This window comes from Chenopodium album, chromosome 9, assembly GCF_948465745.1.
Source record: "Chenopodium album chromosome 9, dcCheAlbu1.1, whole genome shotgun sequence".
In the NCBI taxonomy this organism is placed as follows: domain Eukaryota; kingdom Viridiplantae; phylum Streptophyta; class Magnoliopsida; order Caryophyllales; family Amaranthaceae; genus Chenopodium; species Chenopodium album.
The window spans coordinates 65,874,089-65,892,798 of NC_137842.1; the positions used below are offsets into that span (position 1 = coordinate 65,874,089).

At 35.7% G+C, this 18,710-nt stretch overlaps 1 protein-coding gene and 1 pseudogene across 1 annotated transcript; both read right to left on the minus strand.

Moving 5' to 3' along the window:
• Window positions 1-300: 300 nt before the first annotated feature.
• On the minus strand, window positions 301-1,495 carry LOC145557996 (phenylacetaldehyde reductase pseudogene; annotated as a pseudogene).
• Window positions 1,496-8,242: 6,747 nt separating this feature from the next.
• Window positions 8,243-14,014, minus strand: LOC145560220 (HVA22-like protein k). The gene is made up of 8 exons (XM_081621478.1): window positions 13,757-14,014; window positions 13,564-13,622; window positions 13,312-13,409; window positions 11,036-11,087; window positions 10,003-10,066; window positions 9,062-9,157; window positions 8,868-8,940; window positions 8,243-8,644 (listed from the first exon to the last, which is right to left on the minus strand). The coding sequence occupies exons 1-8, from the start codon at window positions 13,787-13,789 to the stop codon at window positions 8,532-8,534; spliced, it is 588 nt and encodes a 195-aa protein (XP_081477604.1). The 5' UTR covers window positions 13,790-14,014; the 3' UTR covers window positions 8,243-8,531.
• Window positions 14,015-18,710: the final 4,696 nt, after the last annotated feature.

Below are 18,710 nucleotides of genomic sequence, written 5' to 3' on the forward strand. Positions count from 1 at the left end.
TAGGTTTCTGACCCTAAAATCAGCTCAATAATTAGAAACAGTCTGATGTTTTAATCAAAAGGACGCGATACTTAATACTTTGTTATTGATCATACCGTTAATCAAGTTAATAATATAGTAAAATGTTGTAGCATTTATTGTTGGCTGCAACAATGGGCCTATTACACCAGCAGGGTTTACTGAAATCAGATTGATGCCATTCTCTTTGGCGAATTTCCACGCAGCATCCTCAGCTAAGGTTTTTGAGAGACTGTAACACTCCTGCATACAACGATTATGAAAGTACAATCGTATAACCTCCTAGCTAGTTATATACTGTAACTTGAAAAGGAACAGAATTATGCCTACCCCTTTTCTGCCCCTGCAGCCTTCTGGAGAAGAAAACCATGTTTCATCAACCACTGTCTCATTGGTGAGAGATCTTCCATTGTGTACAACTGCTGCAGTAGAAGATGTGAAAATCACTCGTTTGACAGATGAACCGGTTTTTACACAGGAGGAAAGAACATTAAGAGTTCCCTTCACAGCAGGTTCAATCACTTCTTCCTGAAAATTCCAAATATATAAAGATGAAGCACATGCCTGTAAGTATTAGCAGGGGCTGCAACATCTCAAGTGACACTAAGGGCCTGTTCTCATACGTTTATTTTCAACTCAGTTCAGTTCAGTTCAGCTCCTAATTTCCTTCTCTTATAAAATATTCATTTCAGTTCAGTTCAGTTCAGCCTATGAGAACAGGCCCTAAGTAATGTACATAAATACTCAAAGTGTGCAACACTTGACATTTAAATGAGCCAGTTTAGAACCGGCCCTGTATCAGTTATAACCTTAACTAACAGAGAAAAAGTGGACTTCAGTGTTATGTAATGACAGCATTTAAACTAACAGTGAACGACAAGTGAAATTGGTGGAACCGTTCTGAAACTAGGAATTAGAAGGGGTTAAAGCCTTAAAGGGACTAGTTGAACTAGAAACCTCAGGATTCGTGGAAAAGAGTATAAGTGGAGTTGCAGTGTGGAAAACACCACCACATCCACGGATAGCAGAATCGAAGGAACCTTTTTCCAACAGATCTGCTTCAAACAAGTGAAGCCTCTTTTCAGCACCATCCATTGCAAGCAAGTGCTCCTTTTGTGTGGGATCATCTGTATGTTCAATAACATACGAACCAAATATATTTGAGACATTAACTTTTGTCCATGATTATTCATCGACAAATAAGCATACACAAATAGAGACTATGAAAAAAAATAAAATTAATTCGATTGGGACAAACATTAACAGGAGGATATATAAGCTTAACGCTACAATGAAAAATCAGGTGAATAAAACACGCAAACATAGACAGAAAGAGGAGAAACATACTTAAGTTACGAACAGTAGCGTTGACTTGATAACCTCGTTGGAGCAAAAGCTTGACAATCCAAGAAGCAATAAAACCTGAAGCACCAGTCACACAAACTCTCTTTTCTTCTCCATTCATAACTTTTTCCATTCAGATTTACGTACTCCTTGTCTTGCTTACAAGTTTTCAAGTATGATTGCTTGATTTTCAACTCCTTATTACCTGTTTATTTAACTAATTTCTCTTACTTTATATCGAAGCAGTTCAGAAAAATGTTTGTTTGAGCTTTCATCATTCAAACAAATGACTGAACTGAGTGCTAATAGACCGAAACTACTAGTATAGTAGTTGAATAGTACATTTGTTTAACGATTTCTATATATATAATTCCTCTATCATCAGTCTTTGTTTAAGAGTTGTGGGCACTCGAGAAGCAAGATGCTTTGTGTTTCATCATTTGTTACTGCTCAGCCAACTACCTCAATTTCTTAAACAATATCTGCGTTTACTTTCAAAACCATTAAAGAATTAAAAAGTATGTTCAAGTAAATACATTTGGCAGTCGATTATAAATACTACCTCCGATTTTTTATTTTTTTTTAGTTGCAACTTTGGGGTATTATTTGAGAGAAATAAAATATTCCAAAATTGTAACTACAGCTATTAATTCGGGTAAACGGGTCGGGTATGGGTCAGGTAAGAGTGGGTTGGGTCAATTTAGATTAATTCCATAACTTATGCGGGTCAGTTTGGGTTGAGTCATGCTTGAGTCGGGTCATACTTCTTATCGGGTTTGGGTTGGGTTTGGGTCGGGTTAATAATAGATCGGGTTACATTCGGGTCGGGTGAATAATAGGTCGGGTTTAATTCGGGTTTTCACGGGTTAAAACCGGTTAGGGTAATTCTCGGGTTCGAGTCGGATTCGGTTCAAGTCAATAATTTGCGAGTTAGAATCAGGTCAGGTCATTCTCGGATTTGAGTCGGGTTCGATTCAAGTCAATAATTTGCGGGTTATAATCAGGTCAGGTCATTCTTGGGTTCAAATCGGGTTCAGTTCAAGTCAATAATTTAGTTATAATCAGGTTGAGTCGATCATTTCCAAGTCAGGTCATTCTCGGATTCAAGTCGGGTTCTGTTCAAGTCAATAATTTGCAGGTTACAATCAGGTCGAGTCATTTCTAAGTCTGGTCATATTCGGATTCAAGTAACTATAAATAGATAATTATCATTTTTATCAAGCTAATTATTTCCTTGACTATAATATATATGGCAATATACTAGGGAACTATAGCCTATAATTTAGGAAGATAATTATCTACTTTGACCATACAACAAATTTATACTATATTTAACTCTTAAATTTGAGGATGATGCTCCTTTCTTTTGCCGGCATGTACCGACTTGGTCTCCCTAGCTAGACAAAATGTTTTGATCAACAATAATAAGGTGGTCTAAATTGCATTAAGGTGATTTGAAATCGGGTCAGGAATAATTAGGGTTGAATTTAGGTCGGGTCAATAACAACTCGTGTTAATTTCGAGTCGAGTTAGTAACAGATCGGGTTGAATTTTTGGGTCGGGTAAGCAATAAGTATGGTTAAATTCGGGTCGGGTCAATAACAAGTCGGGTTTAATTTGGGACAGGTTAATAACAAGTCGGGTTGATTTCAGGTCGAGTTTGTAACAGGTTGGGTTAATTTTAGGTCGAATTAGGAACGGGTTGGGTTGAATTCGAGTCAGGTTAGTAACAAGTCGGGTTATATTTGGGTTTTGACGGGTTAAACAGGTTTGGATCAATTTCAGTTCAAGTCAAGTTCGGTGCAAGTTAATTAAATTGGTCGTTGTAAGCCGGTAAATCGATGCAAGTTGTAAACCGGTAAATTGGCCGTTTAAAGGCAAATTGGATGGTTCCACCCACCCAATTGGACTCCCGGAGGGTGTTAGGGACCATGATAAACATTTCGGCAATTTTTATTCTAGGCGAAAAAAGTCAAAATTTTCCAAAATTAAAGGCTAATGTCCACGCTTTTAGTGAAATTTTGGAGGTTTCAGGGCTCGGTGTCGCAAAGTCATGAGATTTTAGGGAATACATCTGGGGGTCATATAATTCCGTTTGGAACCATTTATGATCATTATATGTTGTCATAAATGTTCGTGGTAGGCTTGAGTTAATGAAATTGTTGCAAGTTAATTGTAAACTGGTAAATTGGTCGTTTAAAGGCAAATTAGATGGTTTCACCCACCCAATTGGACTCCCGGAGGGTAGTAGGGACCATGGTAAACATTTAAGCATTTTTTTTCCCGGGCGAAAAAAGTAAAAAAAATTCCAAAATTGAATGCTAATATCCGCGCTTTTTGAGAAATTTTTGTAGGTTTCAAGGTCCGGTGTCGAAAAGACTTGAGATTTTAGGGGATACATCTCGTGGTCATATAATTCCGTTTGGAACCATATATGATCATTATATGTTGTCATAAATGTTCGTGGTAGGCTTGATTTAATTAATGAAATCGGTGCAATTATTAACCGGTAAATTGGCCGTTTAAAGGCAAGTTGGATGGTTACACCCACCCAGTTGGACTCCCGGAGGGTATTAGGGACCATGGAAAACATTTTGGCAATTTTTATTTTCGGGCGAATACAAGTCAAAATATTCCAAAATTGAAGGCTAAGGTCCACGCTTTTTAAGAAATTTTGGAGGTTTCGAGGCCCGGTGTCGAAAAGCCTTGAAATTTTAGGGGATACATCTCGGGGTCATATAATGCCGTTTGGAAACATTTGTGATCATTATATGTTGTCATAAATGTTCGTGGTAGGCTTGATTTAATGAAATCGGTGCAAGTTATAGAGTGGTAAATCGGTCGTTTAAAGGGAAATTGGATGGTTACACCCACCCAATTAGACTCCCGAAGAGTATTAGGGACCATGGTAAACAGTTAGGCAATTTTTATTTTTCAGGCGAAAAAAGTAAAAAAAAAAAAAAAAAATTAAATTAAAGGCTAATATCCACGCTTTTTGAGAAATTTAGGAGGTTTCAGGACCCGGTGTCTAAAAGCCTTGAAATTTTAGGAGATAAATCTCGGGGTCATATAATGTCATTTGGAACCATATATGATCATTATATGTTGTCATAAATGTTCGTGGTAGGCTCGAGTTAATGAAATCGGTGTAAGTTGTAAATCGCTAAATTATTGGTTGTTTAAAGGCAAATTGGATGGCTCCACCCAACCAATTAGACACCCGGAGGGTATTTTCTAGGGACCATGATAAAAATTTCGGCAATTTTTATTGCGGACGATAAAAAGTTAAAAAATTCCAACATTGAAGTCTAATATCCACGCATTTTGTGAAATTTTAGAGGTTTCAAGGCCTAGTGTCGAAAAGTCTTGAAATTTTAAGGGATTAATCTCGGGTCATATAATGTCGTTTGGAACCATATATGATCATTATATGTTGTCATAAATGTTTGTGGTAGGCTTGAGTTAATGAAATCAGTGCAAGTTGTAAATTGGTAAATTAGCCGTTTAAAGGCAAATTGGATGATTCCACCCACCTAATGGAATCCCGGAGAGTATTAGGGACCATGGTAAATATTTCGACAATTTTTATTTTTGGGCGAAAAAAATTCAAAAAATTTCAAAATTGAAGTCTAATATCCACGGTGTGTGAGAAATTTTGAAGGTTTCGGTCCCAATGTCGAAAAGTCTTTAAATTCTAAGGGATAAATCTCAGGGTCATATAATGATGTTTGGAATCATATATGATCATTATATGTTGTCATAAATGTTCGTGATAGGCTTGAGTTAATGAAATCGGTGCAAGTTGTAAATCGGTAAATTTGCCGTTTAAAGGCAAATTGGATGATTCCACCCATCCAATGGGACTCCCGGAGGATATTAGGGACCATGGTAAAAGTTTTGGAAATTTTTATTTTCAGGCGAAAAAAGTCAAAATTACAAAATTAAAGGCTAATATCTACGGTTTTTGAGAAATTTTGGAGGTTTCAGGGCTCGTTGTCGAAAAGGCTTGAGATTTTAGGGGATATATCTCATGGTCATATAAGGTCGTTTGGAACCATAAATGATCATTATATGTTGTTATAAATGTTCGTGGTAGGTTTGAATTAATGAAATTGGTGAGAGTTATAAATCGGTAAATTGGTCGTTTAAAGGCAAATTAGATGGTTCCACCTACCCAATTAGGCTCCCGAAGGGTATTAGAGATTATGGTAAACATTTCGACAATTTTTATTTCCAGGCAAAAAAAGTCAAAAAATCAAATGAAGGCTAATATTCATGTTTTTTGAGAAATTTTGGAGTCTTTTGGGTCCGGTGTCTAAAAGTTTTGAAATTTTAGGGAATATATCTCAGGGTCATATAATGTCGTTTGGAACAATATATGATCATTATTTTTTGTCATTAATGTTCGTGGTGGGCTTGAGTCAATGAAATCCGTGCAAGTTGTAAACCATTAAATTAGTCGTTTAAAAGACAACTTGGATGGCTCCACCCACCCAATTGGACTCCCCTGGTGTATTAGGGACCATGGTAAACTTTTCGGCAATTTTTATTTCTGCGCGAAAAAAAAATCAAAAAAATCCTAAAATTGAATGCCAATATCCATGCTTTTTAAGAAACTTCGAAAGTTTCGGAGTCCGGCATTGAAAAGAAATGAGATTTTAGGGGATACGTCTCGGGGGTCATATAAGGTCGTTTGGAACAATAAATAATCATTATATGTTGTCATAATTGTTCGTTGTAGGCTTGAGTTAATGAAATCGGTGCAAGTGTTAAGCCGGTAAATTCGCTATATAAAGGCAAATTGGATGGTTCCACCCACCTAATTAGACTCTCGGAGGGTATTTGGGACCATGGTAAACATTAATTTTTATTTACAAGCGAAAAAAAGTCAAAAAATTCCAAAATTTAAGGGATTATCCACACTTTTTGAGAAATTTTGGAGGTTTCGAGGCTCAATGTCGAAATCCTAGAAATTTTTTGGAATACATCTCGGGGTCATATAATGTCGTTTGGAACCATATATGATCATTATATGTTGGCATAAATGTTCGTGGTAGGCTTGAGTTAATGAAATCGGTGCAAGTTGTAAACCGGTAAACTGGTCATTTAAAGGCAAATTGGATGGTTCCACCCAGCCAATTGAACTCCCGGAGGGTATTAGCGACCATGGTAAACATTTCGGCAATTTTTTTATACGGGCGGGAAAAAGTAAAAAAATTCCAAAATTGAAGGCTAATATCCACGGTTTTTGAGAAATTTTGAAGGTTTTGAGGCCCGATGACGAAAAGGCTTGAAATTCTAGGGGATATATCTCGGGGTCATATAATGTCATTTGAAGCCATACATGATCATTATTTGTTGTCATGAATGTTCGTGGTAAGCTTAAGTTAATTAATGAAATCGGTGCAAGTTAGTTGTAAACCGGTAAATTGGTCGTTTAAACGCAATTGGATGGTTCCATTCACCCAATTGGACTTCCAGAGGGTATTAGGTACCAAGGTAAACATTTCGGAAATTTTTATTTCCAGGCGGAAAAAAGTCAAAAAAATTCCAAAATTGAAGGCTAATATCCACGCTTTTGGAGAAATTTTGGAGGTTTCGGAGCCCGGTGTCGAAAAAACCTTTAGATTTTAGGGGATACATCTCAAATTCATATAATATCGTTTGGAACCATATATGATCATTATATGTTGTCATAAATGTTTGTGGTAGGCTTGAGTTAATGAAATTGGCGCAAGTTGTGTAAACCAGTAAATTGGTCGTTTAAAGGCAAATTGGATGGTTTCACCCACCCAATTGGACTCCCGAAGGGTATTAGAGATCATGGTAAACATTTTGGCAATTTTTATTACGGGCGAAAAAAAGTCAAAAAAATCCAAAATTAAAGGCTAATATGCAAGCTTTTTGAAAATTTTTGGAGATTTCGACGCCCGATGACAAAAAGGCTTGAAATTCTAGGGGATATATATCGGGTTCATATAATGCTGTTTGAAACCATACATGATCATTGTTTGTTGTCATAAATGTTCATGGTAGGCTTGAATTAATGAAATCGGTGAAAGTTGTAAACAGGGAAATTGGTCGTATAAAGGCAAATTGGATGGTTCCACCACCCAATTAGGCTCACGGAGGGTATTAGGGACCATGATAAACATTTTGGAAGTTTTTATGTTTGGGCGAAAAAAAGTCAAAAAATTCCAAAATTGAAGGCTAATATCTACGCTTTTTGAGAAATTTCAATTGTTTCGGGGTCCGGTGTCGAAAAAAATTGAGATTTTAGGGGATAAATCTCGGGGTCATATAATGCCGTTTGGAACCATAGATGGTCATTATATGTTGTCAGAAATGTTCGTGGTAGGTTTGTGTTAATGAAATCGGTGCTAGTTGTAAACTGTTAAATTGGTCGTTTATACGAAAATTGGATGGTTCCACCCAGCCAATAGAGGGTATTAGAGAACATGGTAAACATTTCGACAATCTTTATTTCCAGGCGAAAAAAATCAAAAAATTCCAAAATTGAAGGGTAATATCCACGGTTTTTTAGAAATTTTGGAGGTTTCGAACTAGCAACTAAAATAAAATCAGAGGTAGTAGCATAAATTATTATGAAACTTAGTTTGGTTTGACAAGCAAAGTGACATCCAAATAGTCAAATACCCATGATAATGCAATCTCATTACAAACATGTGTTCTTCATGAATGTCCATTACCACCCAAATTACTCCTAAATGGTAATGGATGGTCATGAAATTTGAGGTAAACTAACATTACCATGGAAATAAACATTGATGTTCTTAGAAATAAAAATACTATTCATCCTCATTACCATCATATATTAGTAATATTACTACATACCAAACAGGCCGTTAGAGGAGTAAAAAGTAGCTCCTTTATTAACAAGTTTCGGTTTTGCAAGGAATCAGGGATAGTAGTATTAGTATGAAGAATCTGTTTCTCATAAGCTGCAACAGTAAATCATTCCAACACATTCTAGTCCTATAACTTTCTATACATCTATTTACAAAACAGCAGGAAACTAGATTTGAAACTAACCCAGATAAAATTCCCTGATTTTTGCAGTCTCTATTTGTACGTAATCACTAATCAGCAGCAGAAGGTTTTTAAAAGTAATAAATAAAATGAAGCAGTTCACTGCATTGAGACAATAATCAATTTTCAGGTTCCGAAGATACATCCTCATCCTGTTCTCGTTCAGCCGGACCTTCAATTGCAGCAACACCTCCTCTATTAGGGTGCGGGGTTCTTCTAAATATCTGATTTACTGCTCAAGAACCAAAGAAGAAAGTGAGAAGGTAAAAGATAAATGCATAGTACTAACTTGGAGAAACACAAAATGGAAAGACAAAATTCAAGAAGAATGGAAGTGGAAAGATAAATTGGATCTTGTTTTTATTATAATATAAAATGAAATTTGTTGTACTGTCTAATAACGCCTAATGGAAGTGGATATTAGAAAATAAAAGGAAGAATGCCCAATCATGCACCTGGTTCAAAAATGTTGACAAGGATTTTCTTTAAAAATTGGAGCTCTGCTTGGTGCACGGATACAAATTTAGCCTGCAAGTCCATAAAACTTGTTAGCTCCCAGTTACAGTTACTCAACATTTGGTAAGAAGTAAGCTAAACAAGTCCGTTTCTATTTGCGGTAAAGAAATTGTGTCTAATAAAGATAATTTACCATTTCACCATACAGAAGTCCCACAATTTGATCAAGTTTAACTTGATGTCTCAAGAGAAAAGGACGCAGGTGGTTCATGTACAGCTGTGTTGCTCCCTGTCATAGAAAACAGATAATAAGAACAACTTGCATAGCACTTAAATGAATTAAATCCAACTGGCCCTAATAGACACCACCAACCCCCCACCCCATTTCCTCAAAATATCTACTTGCAGTCCACACAACCACCAAACTCTTGGCTTGGTGGTTGGAGGTGGGAACCTAGAGCAAGGAAAAATTTGTTAAAATTGAGGCAATATATATAAATTTCTTTCCCTCAATAAAGTGAAAATACGCACACACACACACACAAAAAAAAAAAAAAAAAAAAAAAAAAAAAAAAAAAGAAGCTTCCTCTATCCCCTCTTCAATAATATTATTTATGATGTTAAGTGAAGAAGAACTAAACCAGTGACATTAAGCTAGAAGTCAATTACTCCACAATGCACATTAGTTTAGCAGAAGTTAATATTAAAATTCAGGACACTTTGTTCAGAAAACCTTTTTAAACTGTTTTTTTTTACTTTTTTTTGGGAATTGCCTTCTAAGACAGAATTTGTCTCAACTCAAGGCAACTTAGCTTTGTAGGGGCAGAAAACAGAGGTAAGAAAGAGGGAAAAAATGAGTGCCTATAAGCTGAGGTGTATGAAAGTGGGTGCGTCACAGAAGGAAAAACGAGGGGGGGGGGTTAAAAGGGAAGGGACAGGAAACCAAGTCAAAGAACCAGAGATTGACTATAAGCCGAAAAGTTGGTTTTGGGTGCCATCGTACAATATATAGTTTTTACAAGGTACTTTCTCACAAAATAGATTATAGAAGATGCAACCACAACAAAATCCTTCAAATAAATTACCAACACATGCACGTGTGAAACAAGTAAAATGCCATGACATGAAGCTTACATTGGTTGACGGAAGTTGAAGCCAAACAAGAAAAGCAAACTTCATATGGTAGTATAAGGGGAACCTGACAATAAGAAACAAGGAACTTTTCAGTGTTCAAAAATCTAAAATTGAGAAGCAAGAGTGAATACTTGTACATACAAATGAAGTGCAAAAGACAATATCATCAGATAATGAAAAACCATAAAGAATCTACCCAAGTGACCTAGCAAATCTAATCTATAAAAATGTATTCAAGCTCTATTCACCAACAAGGTGACATCTTGGTTGGAGGATTGTAATTTAATTGGGGGGAAATGATTACTTCTGCAATGTATATTAAGGTTGGGGGAAAATCAATTTCTAAATCATTAACACATTGTATAAGCAATAAGGTCAAAACCTTATTCATCATACTTCGTATATAATAACTTCTGAATCATTTTCTACAATTAAAATACAATCCCCTCCCCCCAATTGACTTTGTAAATCACAAATGATTATAAGAAAGGATCATTATAAAATCATCTTGCAACACTGACACACTTGAAATTCATCACCAAGTATACATCATCAATCAATCAATCATCCATGTGTTTCAAGAGATCACCTAAGGGAGATTCACCTTTTCATTTCCTCCCTTTTTTTATACTTATTTTGTGTTGTGCATGGTGGTGATGGTGGTGGGTGTTCTAATACCATTTTTCTATTCCTCCAGTGGACACTAGCCCGGCATTCAAGTGAGCATAACTCTACTCAGGCATATCTTTGTGATCAAGTATGATATTAAATTCTGGAGGAGATGGGACCCACTTTGGCAAGAGATTGAAGAATATCTGAAATCTTTATTAGATATTCAATGCAAGCACTCCAAGAATTGCAAGAATCTCTTTCATTCTTTAACATCTCGTATACAAAAATTAGACAAAAAACAATAATGATAGCATGACACCTGAATGCAAGGGAAGGAAAAAAAAAAGCCGAGAGAAGTTCATGATCTTCGCAAATCTAATCAGGAGAAATAGTTATGAAATACCAAGGATAAGAAAGGTACCAATAGACGAGCTTGTCAGTGATCATTTCAGCAACAGTAAATGACCCATATGCTGCACATAAAGAAGAGCTGTTGTTAAAATGTTGAATTAATAAAGATAAAAAATGCTGTAGACAATGCGACAAACTAAGGATGCTACAAAAATCTAAAGTAGAAAAGTGATCAGCAATTTTCTTAGAAATAAAATGCCAAAGAGTTTGAATTCCCTACAAGCTTGACATTGGGAGTAGATAAAATCACCCGATAAATAACCCATGTTTCTTTGAAGTCAATTTATGAATCTAACTCAGCAGTGCTTATTCTTCTCAAGAAGTGAACCATGATAGCTCCAATCCTTTGTCTTTTTAGCAAGCAATTTTCTAGAATTAAAATTAAGCCATCTTTGTTTGAAAGAAAAGTTGATGAGCGCAAAAGTTCACAACTATTTGTTTCACTTAAGAATAACAGCGACGAGCGACAACTGCAAGTTAAAGATCCTTGCAATACAATTAAATTAGTCTCTTTAACAGCTTCACAAATCAAAACTATCATAAGAAGGTAAAAATTCATTGTAAAAAATGAAAAATCAAGCAACAGAAGCTGACTCAGTTCCACGTATCAGTTATCACAATTAGGTGACCAGTTTACCTTCACGATTAAATACCAACATTGAGAATCAATCATCTAAATTGCTCTTAGATTCAAGATTTAAATTAAAAAGGACCATAAGTTGAATAAGTACTAATCAACGTATTGAAGAATGATAGTCGGAAAACAAAGAGCTAAATCCAGCAGAGACTATACCATCAGTGAGACAGGGAAGAATATTCAGGTAACAGAAGTACCCATGGTACATTTTGAAGTAAGTTATTGGTTGATTAATGCTCAAAATTTCACATTCTAAAACAAACGATAAAAGGCAGTCCAATAAACCAATACACCAAGAGAAACAAATCAAACCATCAATGTCATATTTGATTAAGAAAAAACCTCTTCCCAAAAACTAATTTCTAAATAAACTTATGTTTCGGATGCCTTATGAGAGCATCTCCAACAGTTATGTAGGGATTTTTCTGCAATTTTTAGATGTCCCAAGCTATTAGCCATTGGATCTGAAATGGGAAATTTGCTCGGGGCAAGCTAATTTTATTGGACAAAAAGTTGGTAAAAGAGCAATCATGGTGGTCAACATTCATTGACAAGTAGGACTCGTCTAAAAAGCAAGCTGGTAGCTAATCACTGGGATACAAACTAGCGAGAAAGAAAATTAATTTGAAATCCTAGGTGGCATGACAAGCTAAATTGACAATTTGTTTCTCATTGGAGATGAACAAAGAGCAACTCAATGGTGAGCTATAAGAATATCTCTAATTTTAAGCTAATTGCCAAATATGTTTGCCATGCCACGAAAGGTTTGAAGCTACTTAAAATGAAACCTGTTAATTTACATTCTGATTTAATGTAGTAGATAAGTTAGTAGCTTGGAACTTGTGAGAAATGCACATTTGCAAGCAAGTCCCGTATTACACCATTAGAGATGTTATAAAATGATGTAGTTTGGCACTTTGGCTTGCCATGTCATATTTTCAAACTACAAACCTTCAAGCTACAAGATCCCCCAATGATTGGCCACAAGACCTTAAAGCTTGCATGTGTTCCTTCAATTCCATTTTTTTCCCCCAAAGCTTGAAGTTTTATTGAGAATAAATTTGCTTGCAAGTTAATTTATATCCTCTCCAACAGTAAACTTGTAGCTACAACTTACACATAGATTGTCCAGATTGCAATGATTGGTGTAAAGTTGATTGCAAATTTTGTTAAGGTAGTAGAAGCACAACCATTGGAGAACCAAAATTAACCCACAAGCGGTTGTAACTCAATAAAGCTACAAGCTTGGAAAAATTAAATGAAAAAAAATAAAGCAACAGTCCATAAGCGGGAAGGGTCAAGCCAACCTACAACTCTACACGGCGTTCCTTGTAGCCAACTATTGTAAAAGCTTGTAGGTAGAAAGCATTGTAGTTTAAAAATACAATATGACAACCCATGGTGTATACATTGTTTATATCACTATTGGAGATGTTCTTAGCTTCCACTCTAAATTTCAATAACACGAACTAAATAATGGAAAACAAGGTCGAAAACTAATACAACATCACTTGAAAGTTGAAACTAAACAATGGAAAACAAAGTCGAAAACAATAGAAACCAAAATACCTTACCAAACACAACATCACTTGAAATTAAACTTTTCAAAAAATGAAAAAACAATAAGCAAGCGATATAATATTGCTAACCTGCCCAGTAAATAAGACACTTTCGTTGTTCTTCAGGATCTTCCCTTTCAATTGCTTTAAAAGTAGTATAAACAGGCAATACCACCCCCACAGAACAGCTGAAATTGGCGATATAAACAAAACCCAACAAAATGGAATTAAAATTTTATGCAAATCCAAACTAATTACATCAAAATTTCACAAAAAATACAAATTTACAAACTTTATTCAATTGATCAAAATTCTGGGAAATCATATAACATAGTAATATACCATGCAGTTCGAACAACCACATTCGAACCAGTAGGACTGAGTAGCAATCGCAAACCAACCTACAATTAACCATTAATTGAATTTCAATGCTAAATCATAATACATTTTTCTGAATGATTTTCCAAAAAGTAAACAAAAATATGAAACCCTAGATTAAAAATTGCCGACAATGATATAAAGAAGAGAGAAAAACCTCGAGTGGGTTGACTGATCCAGGGAACGCCATTATCGAAATGATGAAAATGCTTGAAAATCAAAATTGTTTGGAATTAACGAAGGAATTTTGGATTGATATTGTAGGTATTTAACTTGTTAAATTATGTTTATCACTCCTGATTTGACTGAATAAAAGAGGGCTTTTTTGTTAACAAAAATTAAGGAAGATCAATTACAGTACGGAGTAGATCATATCATAAGGAACGTCTTGCTTTTAGGCTGTAAACAACTAAACAACCCCCTTTAAGGTATGATGAAATGCCCAATCAGTGAATCAGGTGGTGAGGCCGAAACCTCTCACAGATTAACCCGGTCGAGTTTACAGGCTAGACTCTTTGAGGCTAGGAGGGAAGGGTAACTTTTAGATGGTAACTTGTTTCTGATTAACGAGTTTGAATTATTAAGCACATAAAATTAAAAATAATTATTTGTATTTAAGTACTTCACATTACTATTCAAAAAAAAAAAAGTACTTCGCATTAGTATTTTGTAGTTTTTGAGAATTCAGATGAGTATTGAAAGCTGGCAAAATGAGTAACTAGGTCGTGTTCACCTATTCACTCCATGTACAAAATTTCATGTAAAAAGTAGGTTGATTGCATATTATGTCTAAAATTACCTAATTGGGTCATGTTTGACTTGATTTGAGTTCACTATCTTCATATTGAATTCGAATCGTGTTATGTCATACTCCCTATCAATGATTACCTACTCTAGTTGTGACAATGCAACCCGTGTGACTATATAATATTTGTGATGCTCATTATGAAACCTACTTAATTTATATAGTTATTTGTGGATTGTGATTGTGATTGTGATGCTCATTATGTGATCAAAGAATTCTATTTATTACTACATATGAAAAATGCTTATGAGTACTACGTTATTGTTTGCTTAGAGTAACTCCAATGGCAAGCTAATTGTCGAATTAGTTTGCCATGACACATAAGCTTTTAAGCTAATTGTCATTTTAGCTCCAATGGGTAGCTATTAGCTTACAGCTTACTATTTAAATGGACCACATTTACTTAATTTACGTTGATAAATTTCATTTTATTTATTCTAATTTGTTTTATTTTAGCAAGTTTTTTTCCAAGCAAATTGTATTTTTTAGCTTCAATGGTTAAGCTAGTAGCTAAGGATTATTTAATATTGCAATCAAGGCCTTAGCTACAACCATTGGAGTTGCTCATATTCAGATATGAAAAGTGCATATTATGTTATCATAAGATCATATTGTAGCCTTGTAGGTAGTTAGATACTTAGATTATATTGTTGCTTGTCAAGTATGAAAAAATTCTCACTAGGTTATCATTTACTAAAATCTAATGTCATACCACTAATAAATAAAGTTGGATCTCGTAGTCAAACAACGAGACATTGACATTTGACATTCTAGTTTTTCGTCAAGTGTCACGTCGCATAGGCGACAAATATGTATTATTGTGACACATTGAAAGCTAAATAAGCGAATTTTAGATAAATTTTTATGATAAAATTGTGGTAGAGTTTTATTATCGATTTACTTCTGATATTTCATATATACAAAATTAATCGTAATTTTTAATAAATATCATATAACTCGGTTCTATTTCCATCATAAAATTCGTTTAAAAAACCCAAAACATGTAAACAATGGTTGACTTAAATTCTCCATCCATTTTTCTCTCTAGGTAGATACAAATGTTATCAGCAAAAAAAAGAAACATAATTGGTTCTAATTACTAAGAATCATAACGTGAAATTGTATTGCGTGATTATGAGCCTAATTTGCTGATTTCTATATATAATTTTCATATCAAATAGACCATCTAGATGTTAATCATTTGCGGTTATCACTAAGGTTATGTTAAATATATTACAATATGTTTTTTCTATGTGTAGATGACGACTGTTTGTGGAATATGTAAGTTTTTTTGTTCGAAAAAAAATCCAAATTGTCAGCATATACATCACTTATCAGAATGCAACTATTACAACAATTGTGAGACAATTATGCCAAGTATCATTATTACAAATATGAGGTGTGCACAGTATAAAAGTGTTTTACATTTTTAAAGCATTTTTTTTTACAAATGGATTCAAATAACATAAACAAATCATATAAAAATCATTTATGAATTAACAAATTACGTGAATATATATATACCGACCCTAACCCGACCCGAACCCTAACCCGACCCTAACCCTAACCCGTCTGAACCCGAAAAAAATGGTGACCCGAACCCGACCTGAAACCAACCCTGGACCCGAGTTGACCCGAGTATTTGAGACCCGAACCCGACCATAACCCGACCTAGAGAGGACCCAACCCGAATGTGACCTGTATATTATTGACTTGAACCGAACCCGACTCGAACCCGAGAATGACCCAAACCCGATTTAACCCATTAAAACCCGAATTCAACCCGACCTGTTACTAACCCGACCCGTTCCTAACCCGACTCGAATTTAAACCTGACCTGTTACAAACCCGACCCGAAATCAACCCGACTTGTTATTGATCCGACCCAAATTCAACCCGACTTGTTATTGCCCCGACCCAAATTTAAACTCGACTTATTACTAACCCGAATTTAAACTCGACCTATTACCAACCCGAATTTAAACGTATTTGAGGCTATATGAGGTTAGTGAGATGAATCGATGATAATGCTTCTGTCTAATTAAATCAGCCAAATGATTTTATTTTATTTTCTAAATTTATCTTCAAAAAAAACTTCCATATAACTACTTATAATCCTTTTATTGATCCTTTTTTTTTTCAAATTTTAGTATTCACTTGTTTATTTTAATATTATTTTAAATGTTTTAAATTATGCAATTTGATTTGGAGCTTTAAAAAAAAAATTAAAAATTTTTATTGACTTGAACCGAACCTGACTCGAACCCGAGAATGACCCGACTAGGAAATGACCCGACGTGATTATAACCCGCAAAATTATTGACTTGAACCGAACCCGACTCGAACCCGATAATGACCCGACCTGATTATAACCCGCAAATAATTGACTTGAACCAAACCCGACTCGAACCCGAACAGGACCCTAACTCGTTTAAACCCGTAAAAACCCGAATGTAACCCGACCTGTTTTTCACCTGACCCGAATGTAACCCGACCTTTTATTGACCCGACCTAAACCCGACCCAAACCCGATAAGATGTATGACCCGACGTGACCCGACTCAAGCATGACCCAACCCGAACCCGACCCGCATAGGTCCCGACATTAACACGTACTGACCCGACCCACACTAACCCGACTCAAACCCGACCCATTTACCCGAATTGATATATATATATATATATATATATATATATATATAAAGCCAATTGAAAGTAACACTGGCAGCGGCAGCGACTAGTACTCAAGAGAATTCAAAGATAGTGTCGGAGAGTGTGGACGGCGGTAGTGCAGGTGAATCAGGCCGCGGCGGCGGTGGTGCAGCTGAATCAGGTCGCGGCTGCGGTGGTGGTGGTGGGGTAGGAGTGGGATTGCGACCAGGAATGTGGATGTAGGGTCAATTGATCGATCACATAACTTTGACTTGAGTCAGGTAGGTTTAGACCTAGCAATCCTGACCCGACCTGATTGACCCGATCCGAATGACCTGACCCGTAACCCAAAAGTTGACCCGAAATAATTGACCCGAACCCGAACTAACCCGACTCGACTCGAACCCGACCCGAAATAGAGTTGACCTGAACATGACCCGATGACCCGAAGTGACCCGACCCGAATGACCTGACTCGAAATTGACCCGAAACCGAAACTTGACCCGACCCGAAATGACCCGAAACCTAAAGTGACCCGACTTGATTTTAAACCAAATTGATTGAATTGAATCGTCCCGACCCGAATTGACCCGAATCCTAAGTTAATAGGGTGAAATAGTGAATTACTTAGTTTAGGGCTTCTTTCTTTCCTACGTAATAGGTACTCATGATTTTTTATTTATTTTTTATTTTTTTAACGATTTTACTTTATTTTTCTAACTATTTTTTAAGTGAATTTATTTTGGTGACCCGACACAAACTTGACCCGAATAGACCCGATTCGAATTGACTCGATCCGAATTTGACCCGGCCCAAAATTGACCCGAAAATTGATCTTAAAAATTGACTCGACCCGAACAGACCTGACCCGAATTGACATGACCCGAACTTGACCTAACCCGAACTTGACCCGATGTGCTCACCCGAAACCCGAATCAACCCGACTCGACCCGAACCGAACATTTACTGACCCGAACTTGACCCTACCTGAACCCGACCTGAATGACTTGTTTGCCAGGTTTAGGTAGGTTTGAGGGAGGGTGGTTCCATCACTTTTGAGGTAATTTTGTTTTTTAAGACATTGCTTTTTAATATGTAATACATTAACTCAAATTTAGGGGTGTCCGTTCGGTTTTCGGTTTGGATTTAGTCCAAATCCGATCCAATCCGAAATATAATTCGGTTTTCAATTTTCCAATCGGATCCAATCCGAATTTCTCTCTTGATCCAATCCGAATTAAAATTCGGTTATTTGGATCCGATCCGAAAATCCGAATTATAATACATTATTTTTTAGCGCCTAATACAATTATAAAAATAAACCTTCACTATAAATAAAAGTCTTCAAAATCATGATTAAAATAAATAGTTCAACGTCAAGTCATTAATTAATTAATACAAAGTCTCTCTAATTTATTTTATGTAGTACTAAGTATTTGAGCTAAACTTCAAAAGTTTGGATCCGATCCGAATTGATAATTCGGTTTGGATTGGATTGGATTTCGGTTTTTATCCGAATTATGGACACCCCTACTCATATTGCTATTTGATTTAACCGATATGATATTGTATGTCTATGAGCATATTTAACCGTCGGGGAGAGAGGTTTTTTTTTTTTCGAGTTTTTTTAGAGCTCCATGTAGGATTAAAATTTG

Coding starts and splice junctions, on each gene's coding strand:
- LOC145560220 (XM_081621478.1), bottom strand. CDS start 13,789: ATGGCGTTCCCTGGATCAGTCAACCCACTCGAG. Junction 8,941..9,061: donor GACTTCTGTATGGTGAAATG/GTAAATTATCTT, acceptor ATGGACTTGCAG/GCTAAATTTGTATCCGTGCA. Junction 8,645..8,867: donor TGTCAACATTTTTGAACCAG/GTGCATGATTGG, acceptor GTTCTTGAGCAG/TAAATCAGATATTTAGAAGA.